At 37.0% G+C, this 20,106-nt stretch overlaps 1 protein-coding gene across 2 annotated transcripts in view; it reads left to right on the top strand.

Annotated features, from left to right (window-relative positions):
* Window positions 1–19,606, top strand: part of TERF1 (telomeric repeat binding factor 1) — a 43,523-nt gene extending 23,917 nt beyond the window's left edge. The window contains exons 7-10 of one of the 2 annotated variants that reach the window (XM_006054185.4): window positions 2,952–3,011; window positions 4,466–4,557; window positions 10,435–10,541; window positions 18,449–19,606. In XM_006054185.4, the coding sequence (XP_006054247.2) occupies window positions 2,952–3,011; window positions 4,466–4,557; window positions 10,435–10,541; window positions 18,449–18,625 (436 nt within the window). In that variant the 3' untranslated portion in view covers window positions 18,626–19,606. The remainder of the gene's footprint in view (window positions 1–2,951; window positions 3,012–4,465; window positions 4,558–10,434; window positions 10,542–18,448) is intronic. The other variant, XM_006054186.4, reaches the window with a different exon arrangement.
* Window positions 19,607–20,106: the final 500 nt, after the last annotated feature.

Here is a 20,106-nt window from a genome sequence, read left to right as displayed (position 1 = left end):
CCTTACTGATGACTAACATTTGTATATTTGGAGGTACTGTAGAGTTACATCATGGCTTATGCAAATTCTGTTGCAAATGCTAAGCAAGAGTAGAGAGAAAACAGTACTGTGTAGATAGTGTGATATCATTTACTGTTCTCAGGGAACATGAGCTCCAGAACAGTATTGAGGCTGGAAGCCTGAATCATCTGTGTCCCTTAGTTCTCAAATCCTGCATGCCCTCATGTGACTGTGCACTGAGGGTTATTCTGATATGTTAAAATATTGTTCATCTTCTCTGCGCATCATGTGTGCTCAGTCGCTTCAGTGGTGTCCAACTCTTTGCTACCCTGTATACTGTAGCCCACCAGGCTCCTCTGTCCATGGGATTCCCAGGCAAGAATACTGGAGTGGGTTGCCATGCCCTCCTCCAGGGGATCTTCCCATCTCAGGGATCGAACCCGCCTCTCCTGTGTCTCCTGCAATGGCGAGCAGATTCTTTACCACTGAGCTGCCTGGGAAGCCCTTCATTTTGTCTAAGGGCAAGCTAACTCTTCATCTGGTGAACAAGTGCAGACACTGATTTGTTCCAGTGTTGGAAGGAAGCAGGCTGTGTCATTCCTACATATTGAGAGCAAAGAATTCAGTTTCTAAAATTATTTCTTCTTTAGGGATTTTCAAGGGTAATTTTTGCAGAATTGACTTTTATCTTTTGCTTTGGCTTTAGAAACTAGCTCTATTGAAGACAATAAAATCTACCATTATAAAAATCTTTTATATTGAACCTATGGTCCATTCCTTCTCTTCATCCACCCTTAAACCAAGGCCAAATAGTCAAATCGTTGTGGTTTCTGTATGGATGTATTTGGCAGTGGATGTAGTCTCACTCTCTTCTCAGGACCATGGCTTAAGTGCTGTGAGCCCCCATCTTAACTACTGATTTAGAGGTGGGAGTTGGAGTCTGAACTGGATGGATGTGACATTGGTCACACCTCAGGACTGACCTCAGTCTTACAGTTCTTCTTGTCCCTGCCTGTCAAAACATGATCTACTCCTCACTGCTCCATTGAAGTCTTGTTTCTCATTGACTTTTTTCTAAGACCCATTTTGAGAAGTAGGGATTTCACTTTTATTGGCTTGGTTATTTCATTTTGTTTAGGAAATCAAAGTTTAGTATTACTAAGACCCAGTAAACTCTGTGGCCCAGACTTCTTGCCCTCTATAGTACTGCTTTAAAGTAAAATAAAATTAGAACTTATCATGATTCTTGCAGATAATGAATGTTTCCTATATACTCTCTTAATATAGTGCTACCACTTATTTCAGATGCCCTTCTAGGTAACGCAGTTCAGTCACTGTGTAAAACAGTTCTTGTCTGTCTGTACCCTGACTCTCCTCCTTCCCCTCACACATCCAGTTACCTCTCCAAGTGTTATAAATTCCATCTTAGAAATGCTTCTCTAATCCATTCTTATCGTTCATAGCCTAGATTATTACTTAGCTTTGTGCCACAAAAATCCATCCTTGACATGACTTCCAGAGTTAGCTTTCCATTAAAATAAATCCATTTAACTCACTTCCCAGCTTAATAACCTCTCTTAGCTTTCTGTTTCCTACTAAATGGATTAGATTTTATGGCATGGGTTACAAAGCCTTACATAGGCCCTTTCTGGTTTTTGTTTGTTTGTTTGTTTCCATATACACCTTATCCCTAAGCATTAACCCCTCCCTGCCCACATACATGACCCTTTGTAACAACACAACTTCTCCCTGGTTTTCAAATATTACAAGCTCTTTCATGCCTTGACTCTTGCTTCAGTTTTAAATTTCCATCTTTTCTATCCTCTTTTATTTGCTTTTGTTTGCCCTTCAAAGTCTAGCTGAAAGATCACCTATAAGTAATCTAGCTGAGCTCTGAGCAGATGTCACTTCCTGTATTCCATAGCACCGAGTTATACCTCTTTAGGAGGGCTTATCTTGGATAGTAACATACCTGTTTACCTGTAGATTTCTCTCTAGATGGAGAATTCTTTGAAAGTTCTTAAATGGCTTTGAATCCTTGATGCCTAGTTCATTACCAGACATACATTAAATCTTGTAGGGTACTGGACACCAGGAGAAAAACCAAAAACTAGATACAGAGTAAAGATTAGGAATCAAGCAAATATTAAAACCATCCTGGGAATCAAAATCAACAGTTTCAAAGCAAGAATCAATAAGATGCAAGTAAAACAAGGGTAGGATCAAAAGTGTGATTTCGAAGTCAGACAAATGCTAGGAAAGATGAGATGCTTATGCTGTTGGTACTAGATGAAAAAAATATTTTCTTCTGGCAAAGCTTATAAACTGTTTGAGGCAATAAGAATTATAAACTTGAAACAGAAACAGTAGTAGACATTACATAATTTGTTGTTAAAGTTCACTGATAGACTTAAATGCTGAAGGAGTTGATGATCTGCTTCTAGAAAGTGTGAGCATGGAGCTGGGCTCAGAGGATGGTTTACTGGTGGGTGGAAGAGGAAGTGATTTCCTTTCAGTAGAGAGGAACAGTTCCAGATGAAGGCATGAAGCTGTAAATGATCCTGCTGTGTTTGTTGGAGCTAATTTTAGCTATAGAAAAGGAGAAGAATTTTATAAAAAGTTCAGTTGGAGACTGCTAGGTAGGATAAGAAATTCATAGTAATCAAGACCCTTGACAGGGTTTCTGAAAGAGTGACATTGTGAATGTTCAGTTACAGCATCACCTCTGCTGAACTTATGTTTGGGAAAGACATTGATATGGTGTCTCTGGAAAGCACATCTGGGCAAAAACAAGCCATGTTGTAGTGGACTGTAAAGGTCCTAATTTTACCAGAGTTTCTTTCCAGAGATGATTTTTATAAATTGAAATTTGGCTTGACTATGTGGAAAGTACTATCCTTATGAACAATTTCTTATGTTTGCATTCTTACAAATGTTTTCTTCTTTTAAAGTGTTAGTGACAAACAGTCTGCGGTAACTGAACCCTCAGGGGATACAGTATCCTTATTGAGGTGAAGTAAATTTGACATTTTTCTTCTCTGTCTTTCAAATCTTTGAAGCAATTCATGCAAACTTAGGTAGATTATAATAGCTGCATGCAAACGCTATGATTTGAAGACTGTCACAAAGATATTAAGACCTCAGCAGATATTAAGACCCTTGAAATGGCAAACTGTGGAGACCTGCCTCTTGGGATCCTGGGTTGTTTCACATTGTTTCTGCAAGGAGCACACAAGCAGGGAGTCCTTGAATTTAAAGCAGATAACTAGTAAACTTGAATCTGTCAGAAACAAGGGCATGATGCTAGGGCAGGAAAGGGACGGAGGTTACATTTCTGATAATGTCCCAAATCCTGATTTTAAGAAATTATTTTAAAAACTCTTTAATCTGCTAGAAATTTTGTTAACAGACAGTGTAGCATACTCAGAGAGCAGAAAGTCTACATGGGTGATTGCCAAGTGTAGAGCAGTTGGGATGCTAAGTGGAACCTTGGAAGGGGGTGGCTGATTTGGTGTGGAGGAGGTCACTGGAGATGAGGAATTAAGGGGCAAGAATGTTATTTGGTTTATTCATGTAAACATGGAAATAATTCGTGGTAATGGCAGCACTCAGAAAAAGGTCTGTGAATGATGGGAAGTGCTTTGGAAGGATAACAAATGATTATGGAAAACAGTAAATGGCAATATGCCTCAATGGCATGAATCCTCAAAAGCTGAGGTTTCTATGGAAACAGGATCCTGAAAGTGACGTTAGGAAACAGGAAGTATAGAGACCCACCTGCGAAACCCTCTGATTCATGGAATGTGGAAGATGAAGCTAATCTCTACTCAAGGCCACAAACAGAGAAAATGGTGTACACAGGGGAGCTAAACTTTAGACAAGGCATAGAAGTTGAGACTGGCATTCCAGAGCACACAGAAAATTTGAGAAGGGAGGGAACACATTTGTGGTTGCATTAGCATTTACAGGCGTAAAGGTGTAGATTTTAGGTGATAATAAAAGAGCTGCCTAAGCTTAAATGAACTTTTTCCCCCTCTCATTTTAGTTTGCCCTTTTATAAATTATAATAATACAAACGTTGTAGAATTGTCCAAAATTTCTGCCCCTTCCTATATTTCCAAACCATCCTACCTTTCCAAAAAGCCCTTTTTCAGAATCTATAATCGTGATATCTACCATCATGTATAAAAGAATTTTGAAATTTCTCCAATTGAAAGGCCAGAAGGATCTTGATTTCTGAGTAAATGAAGTGGAGAAAATAAATAATGGGAGAGCAGAAAGTCTTGACAACAAAAAGCTTAAAGAGACCAAAGGTTAAGATGGGGTACCGAGCAAGGGGAACACCAAGGGAAACAGGCCAAAGTAGAAGCAGGTCCTAGATAGAGATGGAGACAAATCCTCTACCTTTTCCCATAGCCTTTCTAGTCTTTGCAGAACAAATCACGAGCTTTTGTGTTTGATTTAGGTCTCACAGAAATCTCTTCTTATCTAAGTTGAAACGTGGAAACCAACAACAAGATTTTAATAAGAAAGAGGAAAGAGTGGAAACTCCTCAAAGTAAGTACACTTATTACAGGTTTAGGAGTGGAGAATTGATGCTTCCTTGAGAGCAGTCCAACCCTTGACCTAACACCTCAACATGCAGACATACTTCAGAAAAGGAAAACACAAAGGGATTAAGTCCCTTGGGTTCATAGAGTTAATTAGAGGTGGTGCTTAATTTAGAAAGTTAGAGTTGGTGCTTGTTATTTATGGTAATATTCTGTAAAGTCATCCTGAACACTTAGTGAATACTAAACGCTTACAGAGGAGTACAGCATTAGTTTCTTTTGAGTCTCTGGTGACAACGTTTTGGTCAACTGTTCAAAATATAACTTTGTTCTATGTGTTTTTGTTGAAAGACACCTTATTTATTATATATTACTGACTCATTACTGGAGAAGGAAATGGCAACCCACTCCAGTATTCTTGCCTGGAGAATCCCATGGGCAGAGGAGCCTGGCAGGCTACAGTCCATTAGCTTGCAAGAGTCAGGCTCGCAAGAGTCAGACACGACTTAACAACTAAACCACCACCACCAATGATTCATTAACATTGAATCCATGGCCAACAGCCCTGTAACTCATGCCTAAATGATGTTTATCTAACACACATACTTTTTTCTATAAAGAACATCATACATAGCCTTCTTGCACTTAGGAATGCTAGATAGCAGTTCCACAATACACTTGGGAACCATTTTAAACAGCAAAATTACCTCCTGAAAGCCCCAAAATACAGCACTAAATAGACTGTAAAAAGAATTATTTCTAGTGTGGGAACTGAAATAGGAAGACAGAGCTTCACCTCGTTTAACCTCAGCTGGGAACATGACTCAGATATTTTGCCACTCTGTGCATGTCCACAAAAGCACTGCAAGTTTTGGTTTTTGATTTACAGCTTTCAACAGGTAGGTGAATTTTCAAATACCAGAATCCATGACTATTATGAGGATGGCTATATATAGAATCTAACTACTCTCCTCATTGCATTTAGAGTTTATTATCCTTATAAAAAACATTGCTAGATTAAAAAAACAACTGTAACCAAAAAAATCTTAAAAGCAGTCCATAATTATTTTCAATTAGAATTTGATTGTAAATTCCTCTTTGATATGCATTCATTCAAAAAATGTTTATTGAACCTATTGTGCTCTAATGCAAAGATTTTTAAATCTTTTTGCCTCAAATCTAAATACTTAATGATCAATATAAAAATAATAGATGTACCACCTTGATGCCAGGTACATGGTAGACCTGTGGTAAAACTTTAAAAAAATTTTTATTGATGTATAATTGATTTACAATGTTGTGTTAGTTTCAGGTGTACAGCAAATTGAATCTGTTTTACAAATACATGTATACACTCTGTATTAGATTGTTTTCCTATATAGGCCATTGCAGAGTACTGAGTAGAGCTCCCTGTGCTGTAATATATGCAGTAAATATTAATTGAATAAATTTATTCATAGCAGATGGCCAATGAGAGGGCAAAGAAATACTTGCTTCATGTTGGTGAAGTTCCCAGGAATGACTAGGAATCAAAATTTTAATTTTAGTGTATGTGCTGCCAAATGACTAGGAATCAAAACTTTAATTTTAGTGTATGTGGTGCCAAAGTGAGCACTGGAGTCCTAATTCTAAACTAAAATAATTGGAGGGTTTTTCTTGGACTTTTAATTTCATAATACAAAATTCAGAGAAATGGAAGCATGCACTTTTCAACACTGTAGTTGATCAGTAATTAGACTGATGAAGACTGTAATCTCTTTGTAGAGTGGTTTGGCAGTGACTGTGGATATTAAACAGGCACTCCTGTGAGTTTTAGTACATTTCTTAACTTTTTGTTAGCTGTTAGTAATATATACATGTGTGTGTGTGCACGTGCATGCACATGCTTAGTCCGTCAGTCATGTCCAACCCTTTATGACCCCACTATCCATGAAGGTTTTCAGGCAAGAATACTGCAGTGGATTGCCATTTCCTCCTCTGGGGGATCTTCCTGACCCATGGATCAAACCCACATCTGTTGCATCTCTTGCATCACTTAAGTTCTATGCAAAAAAATTTCACCAGTATTCGGTGAAATGATTAATATTTAAATTAGAAGCTTTTTACTCATAAACTCACTTAATCCTCAAAACAATCTGAATCAGTGCATTTGTTTTTTAATCACCCCCGTTTTACAGATGAGAAAGCCAAGACAAAAAGAGGTTAAGTGTAGAAAGCCCTTGGTCACATATTATAGATCATGAACAGAACCAGAGCCACAATAACATTTCTGACTTTTTAGAGCCCATGTCCTTAAATGCTGAGATAGATAAACTGCCTCAAGGGTCAGATAGAATCGAAGCAAATAAAAATTTAGTTAAAAGTGATGAGGTTATATATGTACTTAAAAGTATATTTACATTTAATTTTTAAGAGGTGAAACTGAAGGATTCAATGAAGTTCACATCAATGCTATCTCATAAGAAATATATCAGTAAACTATGATTCCTTCAAAATGAAGAATAAATAATAAGAAGTGCTTTGATAGCTTGGGTCAGATTGCCTCTATAACAGTAAATATAAACTTTAGACTACTGATTGATTTCAGCTGTAATGGGTGATATTAGCAAAAAAAAAAATAAAAGATTTGACTATAAGTATTCTTTGGAAATACTTTTCCTCAAAACTTTACAGATTTTGTTTCTCTATTTTCTAACTTGATGAGTGTTGCTGTGGACAGTCTTGATATCAACCTGACTCGCCTCCCTTTGTATATGAAGGACTTTTTCTTCATAGGTGCCCAGTTTTTCTAATTTGTGCATTTAATGCTATAAATTCTCCTTTTATTACTTACTGCCTTAGTTTCATCCCTATATGTTATATTTTTATTTTCATCAAAATATATTTTTTATTTCCCTTGAGACTTTTCTCTTTGATCATCTGGACTATTACGAAGCTGTTTGTTAAATTTTCAAATATTTAAAGATATTCTAGGTATTTTTCTCTTAATGATTTACAGTTAATTCTGTTCCAGCCTGAAGGTATACTTTGTAGGATTTCTTTTTCTTTTTTAAAACTAGCTTTATGGCCTAGAATATGGTCTTATCTTGGTGACTGTTGATATACACTTAAGAATGTGAATTCTGCTGTCGTTGAGTATACAGTGTTATAAATGTCGATAGGTCAAATTGATTCATAGTGCTTTTCAGATGTTCTATATGCATGCTTATTTTTTGTCTTCTTGTTCTACTAATTACTGAGAGAAAGAAGTATTGAAGTCGCCAGCTATGATTATGAATTTCTCTTCATTGTTAATCTGTTAATTTATTTTTGCCTTTTTAGTCTTCTAGCACCTGTTTGAACAATTCACAGTATGAAAATCTCTGTTCATAACTGGTGTTGTTTCCATTAGCCTTACCAACACATATGGTCTCCCCCTGCAGTGATGCCATATCGTCTGTATTACTGTAGTTTAGAAATAACTCAGTATGTGACAGAGTAATTTCCTTCATCATCCTGTTATTCTTTAGGAACATCTTAAGTATTGCTGGTGTTTTGGTCTTCCATATTGTCGGGGGCGGGAGGAAACTTCATAAAAGATTGCAGGCAGTGAAGCTGCTACCACTCCATAGGTGCCAAAAAGTGTACAGTGAGACTTAATGGGTCGGAACAGGACAGTTTGCTACAGTACAGCAGATTGTGTATGGCAACAGCATAGTTGTGCTGGTTTCCCTCGCCAGGTCCCAAAGACAGCATAATGCACCCAGGTAGATGCTGCACAGGCTGTAGGTTGTACTGCAAAGAGGAACTTGGGCCCAGGGGTACTTTTTGAGTAAGCAACAAGCAAAACATTGTAGCAAATAATCCAGTTCCCTTCTCCAGGAGGGAGTAGTTACATGGTGGTCAGCCTGTGGTTCTGGTGACCTATTTAGGTACCTGACTAACTGCAGAAACTGTTTAGTAGTCTTAGCAAGAATTACAGGAATGCTCAGAGCTTATGATTAATTACCTCTCCTAAGACATAATTTTAGAATAATCTTGTTAAGCTCTACAAAGAACCCTATTGAAATTTTATTTGAAATTACATTGTAATAGATAATTTTGGAGAGAGCTGACACATTTATATTGTCTTCCTATGCACAAAAGCATTTCTCTATTTAGATTGTCTTATGTATATTTTTCTTACAGCATGTATGTGTGTGTGTATACACACTTACAAATATAGTAAAACTTTATAATTTACTGCATGTAGATGTTGACTACTTTTGCTAGATTTATCCCTAAGCATGTTTTATATTTCATTACTATTGTAAATATTATCTTTTGATTATTTAAATATTTTAACTGTTGCTAATGTACAGAAATACTGTTGGGTTTTGTTTATTGATCTTGTATGGAACCATCTTGCTAAACCCTTTTTAAATTCTATGTGTAGATTCTTTTAGGTTTCTGTACAGTACAATAGGGATGAGGGGCTCCAACTCTTTGCAGTCAACACATACTGCTCTCTCTGCCTCAGAAACAAAGGGATTGATAAGACCTACCTGAGGGTAGGCAGCTGAAACAGGTGGCATAAAATCAGAACTCAAATCCTAGTTCTTTTGATTCCACATATTGTCATATATAATCGAACATAAACTTTTCTGCACATTTAAAAAGATTTGTAAAATGAAAACAGATACTATATTTATTTTTTAAAATCTGTATAAGTGAACCTATGTAGTTGAAAACCGCATCATTCAAGGATCAACTATATATATACAATTTTCTTTCAATAATGACCATTCTATTTCTTTTCAGTTGCATATACATTTATCTTACTAAACTGTAAATAAAAGAGAAAGATTTATTTCTTACATTGTGTCAGATATTCCTTAAACATTATTTTAAGAAACTACAATGATCCTGTAAGGTAAATATTCCTTTTTTTTTAGCAGATGATGAAAAGACAGGCACTGGGAGGTGAAATGGCTTGTTCAAAGGCATGAAAGAGTCAAGATGCAAAGCACATCCCCTCTGATTTTTTTTTTTTTTTTTCATTCTTTTTTTCTTTTTTTTTGAACCTCTGTAACTTTGACAATCAGCAGTTAGTCCTCATTCACACTATCTAGATTTTTTAAAGTGGTGGTAGTTAAATAGATAACGAATATATAAGTCTTCTTTGATGAAGCCTCATTACATTTTCTGAGACAACTGCACACAGCTAGATGCAGTATGAGACATTCCTTATTTTTTTGGCCCAGACAGCTTTGTTGAGCCCAGTGTCAGTGCATGCATACGGAGTTCTCATCTCCTTCGTGGCATATTTCCAGATCTCTTTGAGTGCCAGAGGGACTTCTTTCTTTCTTTTTGGCTGCACTGGGTCTTTGCTACTGTGTGCAGGCTTCAGGGCAACTCTAGTTGTGGTGTGTGGGCTTCTCACTGCTGTGGCTTCTCTGATTGCAGAGCCTGGGCTCTGGGTACCTGGGCTTAGCTGCCCACAGCATATGGGGTCCTCCCGGAGCAAGATTTGAACCCTGTGTCTCCTGCATTGGCACATAAATTCTCAACCACTGGACTACCAGGGAAGCCCCCACAGGTGCTTCTTGAAACCTGCTCCATTGATATGTTTGTGGGTGTTGATGGTGTCATCTCTGATCCCCATCTCATTGATGGCAGAGTGCCCCTTCTCGCCACCCTCTGCAGGAGCGATTCTGCCAAGCCCTTGTTGGAAAGGAAACACATGCCCCCTGATTTTCAAAGGCTGATGTTTGCATTTATACCATACTGCTTCCAGATTCAAAGGAAAAAGATTAAACAGATTTTTTTTAATAGCTATAAAATAAATAGGAATTTCATGATAACCTTTAAAAATATAATTCTTTTAATGTGGGACAGTTTTTGATGACAGTGTTTCTGCTTTTAGGTGGAAGAAAGAAAAAGAACAGTAGACGAGCCACTGAAAGTAAGAGAACACGTAGTTTAAAAAGTCAGCCTGTAACTCCTGAAAAGCATCGGTCTAGGAAAAAACAGGTACTTGTTTATTTTAGTTTAATAATGCTTAATGTATATTAAAGTCATAAGGAGTAATTGTGATTATTTCACATTATTTCTGTTCAACTCTAAAAAAATCTTGAGAATAAAATGTTTCCTCTTTGCCATCTTAGATAAGTTGATCAAAATGCCTGTTCAGAGTTCACTCACATTTTAAAGATAATCTTGGGTATTAATGACATTTATTTAGAATTATCCATCCTACAGTCCATTCATCAGATGTAGGGTAAAACTTAAATCCACATGATAAACTTATTTTCATATCTTCCTAACATAGGTTCAGTTTAAGTTTTTTGTGTGCTTTAAAAAAGGAGATACCATTTGATATAGAATTTTTCTATTCAGAAAGCTGAGTCAGTTTTAGGGTTCACTCATTTGTTTTTTCTCTCAGTGATTATAGTCCTGTGCTATCTCTAGTTGCTGAAATCATTGTTTACTGTATTTTATCTGGTTTTCTAGTTGTTTACAGTAAGATGAGTAAGTTATTTAAGATGATTTTCTTTTTTGATAAGCTATTTGCAAATGGTTCATTGTTGATATCCTGGGGTAGGATCAAGTCCTGGACTCTCCAGGTTGGTCTAAAATCCAGAAGTCTCTACCTTATATATTTATCTTTCCCTGTGGTTCTTCTGGTAACAGTTCTAAATGGAATTATAGGTGTTACTTAGAGATATACATCAAGAAAACAGTTTCTCTTTTTCTTATATTTGAAACAACATGTGGGATATCAACTGCACAATTAAATATAGGTGATATTGTCTATCACTATTTATTATGCCAAAAATTCTGTGTCTGGTTTTATTTTTAGCTTTCTACTGTTGGCGTTTTGGTGGGATAACTTATTAGATGAGCGACCAGTTTTATTTTATTTTGCATTGAGATTTGGATTCTTTAAAAATTTTGATTGCAGTAGTCTTGGACAGTTTCTTTCTCCTGCATTTGTATGTTAAACAAAGGTATATTTGCCTGCCTTATCACAATTTAGAAAGAGGCCTTCCTTTGTAAATTTATTCAGAAGAAAAGTAAGTGGCTTTCAACAATAAAGACTTTTTCCCCATGGATGGTATGTAATGGGAATTATTATACGGTATTTTTAAATTATAAATGATATCACTGTTTAATATACATCATCTGTTTTATTTTAAAAACATGTCTACACTACATTGAGCACCAACATGCAGGTATGACCAGGAGACAAACCCACAGTCCTGTCTCAGCAGGCAGTGCGTTCAGTCTGTGTCTTGAGGTCGACTATTATTTTTCACAGTAAGAGAAAAAAGATAGGAAAGATGAAAAGAACGTTATTCCCTACTCCTGTTGAGAAATCTGAATGATGAACTGGAAGGATATTTCAGTTCATAAAGCTCTTCCAAAGCCCCTTCTCTCAATCAGTTGATGTTTAAATATGGACCCTGGGGTGGTAGACCAGTTGGACTTGAGCAGCACAAGGGCACACTGTTTAAAGTAACATCCACATGTTACTGCAAACGGTGGGAGGAATGGACTGTGCTTTCAGACTGATAGTTTCCTCTTTCCTGTTTTATGAACCCATAAACTTTAGAGGATATCAAAACTGCATTACCACAATCGTGACACAGCATCTGCTCAGTATAAAAACTTTGTTTAGGGGGAAAAATCCAGTTGGCCCTTGGGAAAAAATGTCCTGCGTTGGATGGTGCCAATACATAATACTCAGTTGTGAACCCACAAGAATATGTGCTTTATAATGAAGACTAGAAATCAGGTCTCTAAATCCAGCTGCTTTTTTAAAATTAGTATTTTATATGATTATGTTTGCCTCCCATATCTTTTCTCTGAGGCAGAAAGGAAACGGGTAGAAAGCTGGTAGGTTCTATTCTCAGAGACACACAAGGTTTCTTTCTGTTTGGGGACTACTATGGTTCTCAGTTTCTAGAAAAGTTGAGCCTCTGGCAGCTTCCTCAGCATCATGGTCTGAGATCTCCATATTCCTGAACAAAGCCAATCTGAAGGTTTTGTGTCATGGGAGAGAGAGGTCACCACTTTAGCTCTGGCTTTCTCTCATCTGAGAGAAATAAAGGGGGTAGGTAGGAGCAGACCTTTGAGTCATCAGGTCATCACTGGAGAATACGGTAGAGCAAGCCTATAGCTTGCCTAGTGGCCTTGTAAAAAACAATCCCTTCTCCAAAGTATAGACTTACTATTTATCAGATAAAATAGATGCTTTTGAAATGATTTACATGGACCAGTGGAAGATAGTTGCTCATTACATATTTCAAAGTTTCCATTTTTGACTTGATTATTCACACCAAATCAGGCTTTAAAAATAGACCAAACTAGGCTAGAATGCATACATTTCAACAGATAAGAAAGTGCAAAATGCCTGTGCCATTTGCTGACATAGCACTAGATCCAAGGACTCTGTTGGTGTAAATAAACGATACCATTTTTAAAGCATTGGGGTTTTTTTCTAAAAGGCATTAAAAATGATACGCAATTTAAAAATATAAGTTGTATAACTTTTTAGCCTTAAGGAAAGAAAAGATTGGTGCATTTTAATTTGTCCTATGCTGTCTATATCTTGAGTTATGGGCATGGCTGGGTTTAATTTTATTTTTCTCAAGAAAAGCAAAAGACAAAAAGAGAATAGTACCAAGGGCACAGTTGTTGCTTTTGTCCTGAAATACATTATCTTAAACTCTTAGTTAACCAAGTGTCATTATGAAGAGAATCTAGTATAATAGGTCACCTGTATAAAATAAAGAAATGAAAGAATTTAAAGCAAAAAAGTAGACTTATAAAATTGTGCTATCCTTGTATTTTCTTTCTAATCTTAACACTGATAAGTCCATTGTGTCACTTATTCAGTTCCATGTATGAACAATAGAGGTTGACCTCTTTAAGTTTTCTAAACTTTTATTTTTGTTTTTGGCTACGCTGTGTGGCTTGCATGATCCTAGTTCCCCAACCAGGGATGGAAGAGTATAGTTTCTTTTTGCTTTATGATTACTGATATATTCCATATGGTGTTTTTTAAGACTTTTTCCTCTTTAAATCATAGATGAAATTAAGCAAGGACTGTATAAAAAGGCATTCAGATCAAACAATATAAGCCATAATCATGCAGTAACAATAATATATCAAGTTACAGTTGCTCATTTTCAATAGAAGAAAAAAAAATTAAATGTTTAATGTTAAACATTGTGGTTTTCAATTAACTTTTACTGACAGAATTATAACTTCTAGATCAGAGGTTGACAAACTTTCTATAAAGGGCTAAGCAGTGAGCCATATACAGTTTCTGTCGCATATTCTTTTTATTGGAAACAACTTTTTAAAATGTAAAAACCATTGTTTAGCTCCGGTGCTGTACAGGGGGCAGTAGCCTGCCTAACCCTTGCTGTATATGATCTACTGGAAATACCATTTAAACTTTGGTTGCACTCAGGAACCTAGTATTCAAGCAGAGAATGTTATTTCTTCAGAGAAACAGGCTTTTGTATTTTATCAGATATCATCTGTGCTCTGTATTAAATATTACTGAGATTAAAACAAGGAAACAGTGCCATGTATATGCTGCTGCTGCTGCTGCTGCTGCTGCTAAGTCGTTTCAGTCGCGTCCGATTCTGTGCTACCCCATAGACGGCAGCCCACTAGGCTCCTCTGTCCCTGGGATTCTCCAGGCAAGAGTACTGGAGTGGGTTGCCATTGCCTACTCTGGCTATGTATATGAGATTTGCATAAATCAAAGGCTACTTTTTAAAACAGAATAAATGTATGGCAACTTCTTATACAACAAAAATTTTTAACTTGAAGGACCATAAAATTGATAGGTTTTCTTAAAGGGATTCTAAATGGCTCCTGAAATTTCATGTAAAATTTTATGTATCTTCACTTGTCTGCAAAATGGATCCATAGCCTTTATCACATTCTCAGAAGATTTATGTGAACCCAGAGATTAATCAGTAAGTACATTCCTCTCCCCTTTAAACTCCTTACTGCACACATGCAGAATTTATATCTCCTTTGGTTTTGTGTCAGTTAGTAATGAGCAGTGTGGTGAGGCTTTTAGGTGTGGTGACTGGTGAGGGAAGTGGGCTGGCTTGACAGGACAGGTCATAGGACAGATGTTGGTCTTTGTCTAGAGGGTGAGTAGTCTTACACTTGTAGGCAGCACCATTGCTGATAGGTGACAGCTCAAACTTCTGCAGGAGGTATAATGATACTACTCACTGTCAGTTTGATGGCATTGAGTCGTACACAAGATAATTTTGATCTCATGTTTGTCTACAAGCACCTTGAGTTTCTTTTTGGTGTGTCAGACAGTTGAGCTGGATTCTTTTTTTTTTTTCCTCTTTTTTAATTGCCATCTTGTTACTGTTCAGTCATTAAGTCATGTCCAGCTCTTTGTGACCCCATGCACTGCAGCACACCAGTCTTCCTGGCCTTCACTGTCTCCTGGAGTTTGCGCAAACCATGTCCATTGAGTCAGTGATGCCATCCAACCATCTCATCCTCTTGTCGTCCCCTTCTCCTCCTGCCTTCAGTCTTTCCCAGCATCAAGGTCTTTTCCAAATGAGTCAGCTCCTGGCATCAAGTGGCCAAAGTTTTGAAGCTTTGGCATCAGTCCAATATTCCAATGAATATTCAGTTGCCATCTTAGCCATTTTAAAGTGTATAGTTCAGTGTCATTAAACACCTCCTGTGCTACCATTACCACCATTCATCCACAGAGCTCTTTTTATCTTACAAAACTGAAACTCGGTAACCATTAAACAGTAATGTCTCATTCACCCCGCCCCCACAAGCATCTGGCAACCAACTTTCTACTTTCTCTCAATTTGACTATTGTAGGTACCTCATATAAGTGGAAATCTACAGTATTTTTTCTTTTGTATTTGACTTCTTGCACTTAGCATAATGTCCTCATTTACCTTGAGGACAGGATCATTTCCCTTGTAGTATGTGTCAGAATCTTCCTTTTTTAAGGCTGATGATATTGTATTTATATACCACTTTTGTCTGTTATGTGTAATACTGCTGTCAACAGGAGTGTGCAAATTTTCAAGTCTCTGCACTCAGTTCTTTTGGCTGTATACAAAAGAATATAGAATTCTACTCACAGGTAGAGTTGTTGGGTCACATGATGCTTTTAATTTTTGAGGAACCACCACACTATTTTCCCTAGCAGTCACACAAGTTTTCGTTCCCACCAACAGCACATAAGAGTCCCAGTTTCTCCACATCCTCACCAGCACGTGTTATTTTCTGTGTTTGGTTGTTTGTTTCATGGTGTACCTCCTAATGGGTTTGAGGCAATAATCTTCTAGGGTTTTGGATTTGCTTTTCCGTAATGAGTAAGTGACATTGAGCATGTTTTCAAGTGCTTATTGGGTATTTATATATCTCTTTTGGAGAATTGTCTACTCAAGACCTTTATTCATTTTAAAAATGTATTTGTAGTAAAACATAGCATAAAATTTGTCACCTTAATTGTTTTTTAAGTGTATGATTCACTGGCATTAAATGCGTTCACACTGTCGTACAGCAGCCTCCAGAGCTTTTTCATCTTGCGAAATTGAAACACGGTGCTCATTAGACAGCCCCCTATTTCCCTTCCCCCCGGTTCCTGGCAACCGTCATTCTACTTTCTGTTTCTGGGAATCTGACTACTGTAGATATCTCACGTAAGTGAAATCATTCAGTATTTGCCCTTTCATGACTGATGATGGATGAATTTTTAAACCAAATGTGAGTCAGCTGGGGAAATCATTCGTAGTTCAGAAACAGTAAATAATCATTCAGATGACCCTACGTACTGCTTCTCAGCATGTCGGCAGAAGGAATAGTTAGTTGGTCACCTCTAGCAAATGCCAGGTATCAGTAATTTTTTCTATGTATAATACAGAATTTGATTTTTAAAATTTTTCAATCATTTTCTCCAAAAACAAAATAGTGTATCTTTAATTAGTTTGTGTTAGTTGAGTTCTCAGAAGTCTGTTGGAGAAAGTGAGAAGATTTTTAGTTTTGTGTGTGTGTGTCTACCTTGCCCAACATAGAACAGGGTTTTCACTGAGTTCATTAGGGAAGAATTAAATATTCATAAGTTCTATTTGGTATTATATGAATCCTACACATCTCTAAGGCTTCCCAGGTGGGCACTAGTGGTAAAGAACTCACCTGCTGGTGCTGTAGACACAGGAGACTCGGGTTCAGTCCCTGGGTTGGAAAGATCCCCTGGAGGAAGAAAGAATACTGGAGGGACAAATACTCCAGTATTCTTGCCTGGAGAATTCCATGGGCAGAGGAGCCTGGCCGTCTGCAGTCCATGGGGTCGCAAAGAGTTGGACATGACTGAGCACGCATGAGAGAGAGGAAGAGGGTGAGAGACACATCGCTAACCTATTAACAGCTATAGAATTTTAAGAGACATTATGGGCTTAAGTCAGACAAATTGGGTTTGTATTTAGTTCTCACACCTTATAGTTGTCTGATTTGGGGCAGCAGAGCCATAGTCAGATCAGATCAGATCAGTCGCTCAGTCGTGTCCTACTCGTTACTACCCCATGAATCGCAGCACGCCAGGCCTCCCTGTCCATCACCAACTCCCGGAGTTCACTCAGACTCACGTCCATCGAGTCAGTGATGCCATCCAGCCATCTCATCCTCTGTCGTCCCCTTCTCCTCTTGCCCCCAATCCCTCCCAGCATCAGGATCTTTTCCAATGAGTCAACTCTTCGCATGAGGTGGCCAAAGTACTGGAGTTTCAGCTTGAGCATCATTCCTTCCAAAGAAATCCCAGGGCTGATCTCCTTTAGAATGGACTGGTTGAATCTCCTTGCAGTCCAAGGGATTCTCAAGAGTCTTCTCCAACACCACAGTTCAAAAGCATCAATTCTTCGGCGCTCAGCCTTCTTCACAGTCCAACTCTCACATCCATACATGACCACAGGAAAAACCATAGCCTTGACTAGATGAACGTTTGTTGACAAAGTAATGTCTCTGCTTTTGAATATGCTATCTAGGTTGGTCATAACTTTCCTTCCAAGGAGTAAGCGTCTTTTAATTTCATGAATGCAGTCACCATCTGCAGTGATTTTGGAGCCCAGAAAAATAAAGTCTGACACTGTTTCCCCATCTATTTCCCATGAAGTGATGGGACCGGATGCCATGATCTTCATTTTCTGAATGTTGAGCTTTAAGCCAACTTTTTCACTCTCCACTTTCACCTTCATCAAGAGGCTTTTTAGTTCCTCTTCACTTTCTGCCATAAGGGTGGTGTCATCTGCATATCCGAGGTTATTGATATTTCTCCCTCCAGTCTTGATTCCAACTTGTGCTTCTTCCAGCCCAGCATTTCTCATGATGTACTCTGCATATAAGTTAAATAAACAGGGTGACAACATACAGCCTTGACGAACTCCTTTTCCTATTTGGAACCAGTCTGTTGTTCCATGTCCAGTTCTGACTGTCGCTTCCTGACCTGCATACAACTCAAGAGGCAGATCAGGTGGTCTGGTATTCCCATCTCTTTCAGAATTTTCCACAGTTTATTGTGAAGAGTCATAGTGTGTCATGCAAAATGAACAGTAATGTAGTCAGGACCCTTGATAATATTACCACAACAAGGTCTTAGAGAAATCTAAGATATGTTCACAGAATTTCTTCCACCATTAAGAAATTGTAACATATTGGTTTTTTAAAAATTTGTATTTAGATATGTTAAAGAATTGTTTCTGTGAATAACTGTTCTACTTTTTATCCACTTTTGACAGAGGTTAGCTAGACTTACTGTGATGATCATTTCACAATATGTATGATACTGGATCAGTATGTTGTCCACCTGAAACTAATGCTATTTGTCAAGAACTGGTTCTGTGATTAACTATCCTACTTTTCATCAAAAGGCATGGCTTTGGGAAGAAGACAAGAATCTGAGGTCTGGTGTGAGGAAATATGGAGAGGGAAATTGGTCTAAAATACTATCACATTATGAATTCAACAACCGGACAAGCGTCATGTTGAAAGACAGATGGAGGACTATGAAGAAGCTAAAACTGATCTGTTCGGACAGTGAAGACTGAGAGTGTTTGCAGAGCTTGCTGAGATGACAGTTTAACACTCTAATCACTGCATGTTGTTTGAAAGTTGGTCAAAATTCTGTTTAAAGCATTACAGTATTTTTTCTGTGGCACAGTTACTCAATATGAGGATTTGTGCTGTAAGAGCATTACCATGATTGTATTCTTTAAGAATCTTTTTCCTTTGATTAAAAAAATAAATTTTTTTGAACCCTAGTGCTTTCAATCCTCCTACCTCCAAACCCTATTCCAATAAAAAAGTGAAAGCCTGATTAGAGGAAAAATATACTGCTGTTAACCTGCTGTATATGTGTGGGCTGACTTCAACTCTGTGACACATATAAAAGTGAAGTTTCTAAATCAGTGAATAAGAGGCCTTTGACATAAAGCATAATGATTTATGACCTTAATCCGTTAATTACTAACACATTTGCTTATGAATGATAAATGTACAAAGTAATCTATGAGATATACTTAAATTTTCCTTTTAAGTAGTTTCATATAAAGGAAAAAACTTGAAAATGTAATACCCATAGGACAAAGTTTATGCTATTACCAAGAATAGCTTATGTTTCATTTAGGTACATTTGACTTTGGTTCTGGTGTTAAAACTTTGACAGAGATAGTTTAAGTAAAGCTTCTTTATAACCTGGTGCCATAAATATAAGTTTCTCTGATATTTTCATTTAATTAGATAAATATCGGGCCTAAATGGCATTCTGTAAATGTTTAAATTGGCTTTAAACATAATCATTCTAATGTCTGTGATAAATAGTAAATAAACAAGATCCTGCACACCTTATTAGACAACTTTTGAGTGTTTACCAACATGTTCTTTAGAGAATTTTGTCAAAAACTAGAATTATTTAGCATTTTGAGTTATGTATGTTTTATTAACAAGTATGTGAAAATGCTTAAGTATTTATACAAAAAATTAAGTGATTATTTTGTCATTTGTTTTTCTTATTAAAGTTTTATACATTACTTTCTCATTGTTCCTGAGTTTGTTGTCTATATGTATAATAAATTAAAACGTGGATAATGTTTCCTGGTTCTGTCTGTCCTGCTACAGAACCGGTTACCATCATCGTGTTTACTGCAGACATTTTGATGATCAGTGCCAAAGCTGATGGCTTTTATTTATGAGCCAAAATAGACCAGTTTGTCAGCCTCTTTCCAGACACCCTAAATCATCAAATCTAAACTGACAGGAACTGTAAGATGCTCAGTTATTTCATGTGCCACTAAAAAAGATCACTATGAATTATGCTATAATGTGGTGCTTTCTTACTTAGAATTTTATTTTTAATTAAAGAACTGTTACAGATTTATGTAAGCACAGATTTTTATTATATAACTTGTGGACCCATAGAAAAGTGAAATAAATTGGGTTATTGTATTCCTAAATGCTTCCTCATTTTTATCTGAATATTTTTAATCTTTAAACTGAAATTTATTCAGACATCTAGACTCACATACAGTTG

The sequence above is a fragment of the Bubalus bubalis genome, chromosome 15 (genome assembly GCF_019923935.1).
Source record: "Bubalus bubalis isolate 160015118507 breed Murrah chromosome 15, NDDB_SH_1, whole genome shotgun sequence".
Taxonomy (NCBI): Eukaryota; Metazoa; Chordata; class Mammalia; order Artiodactyla; family Bovidae; genus Bubalus; species Bubalus bubalis.
Note: the sequence above shows the minus strand (reverse complement) of the source record. Positions and strands in the feature narration are given on the sequence as shown.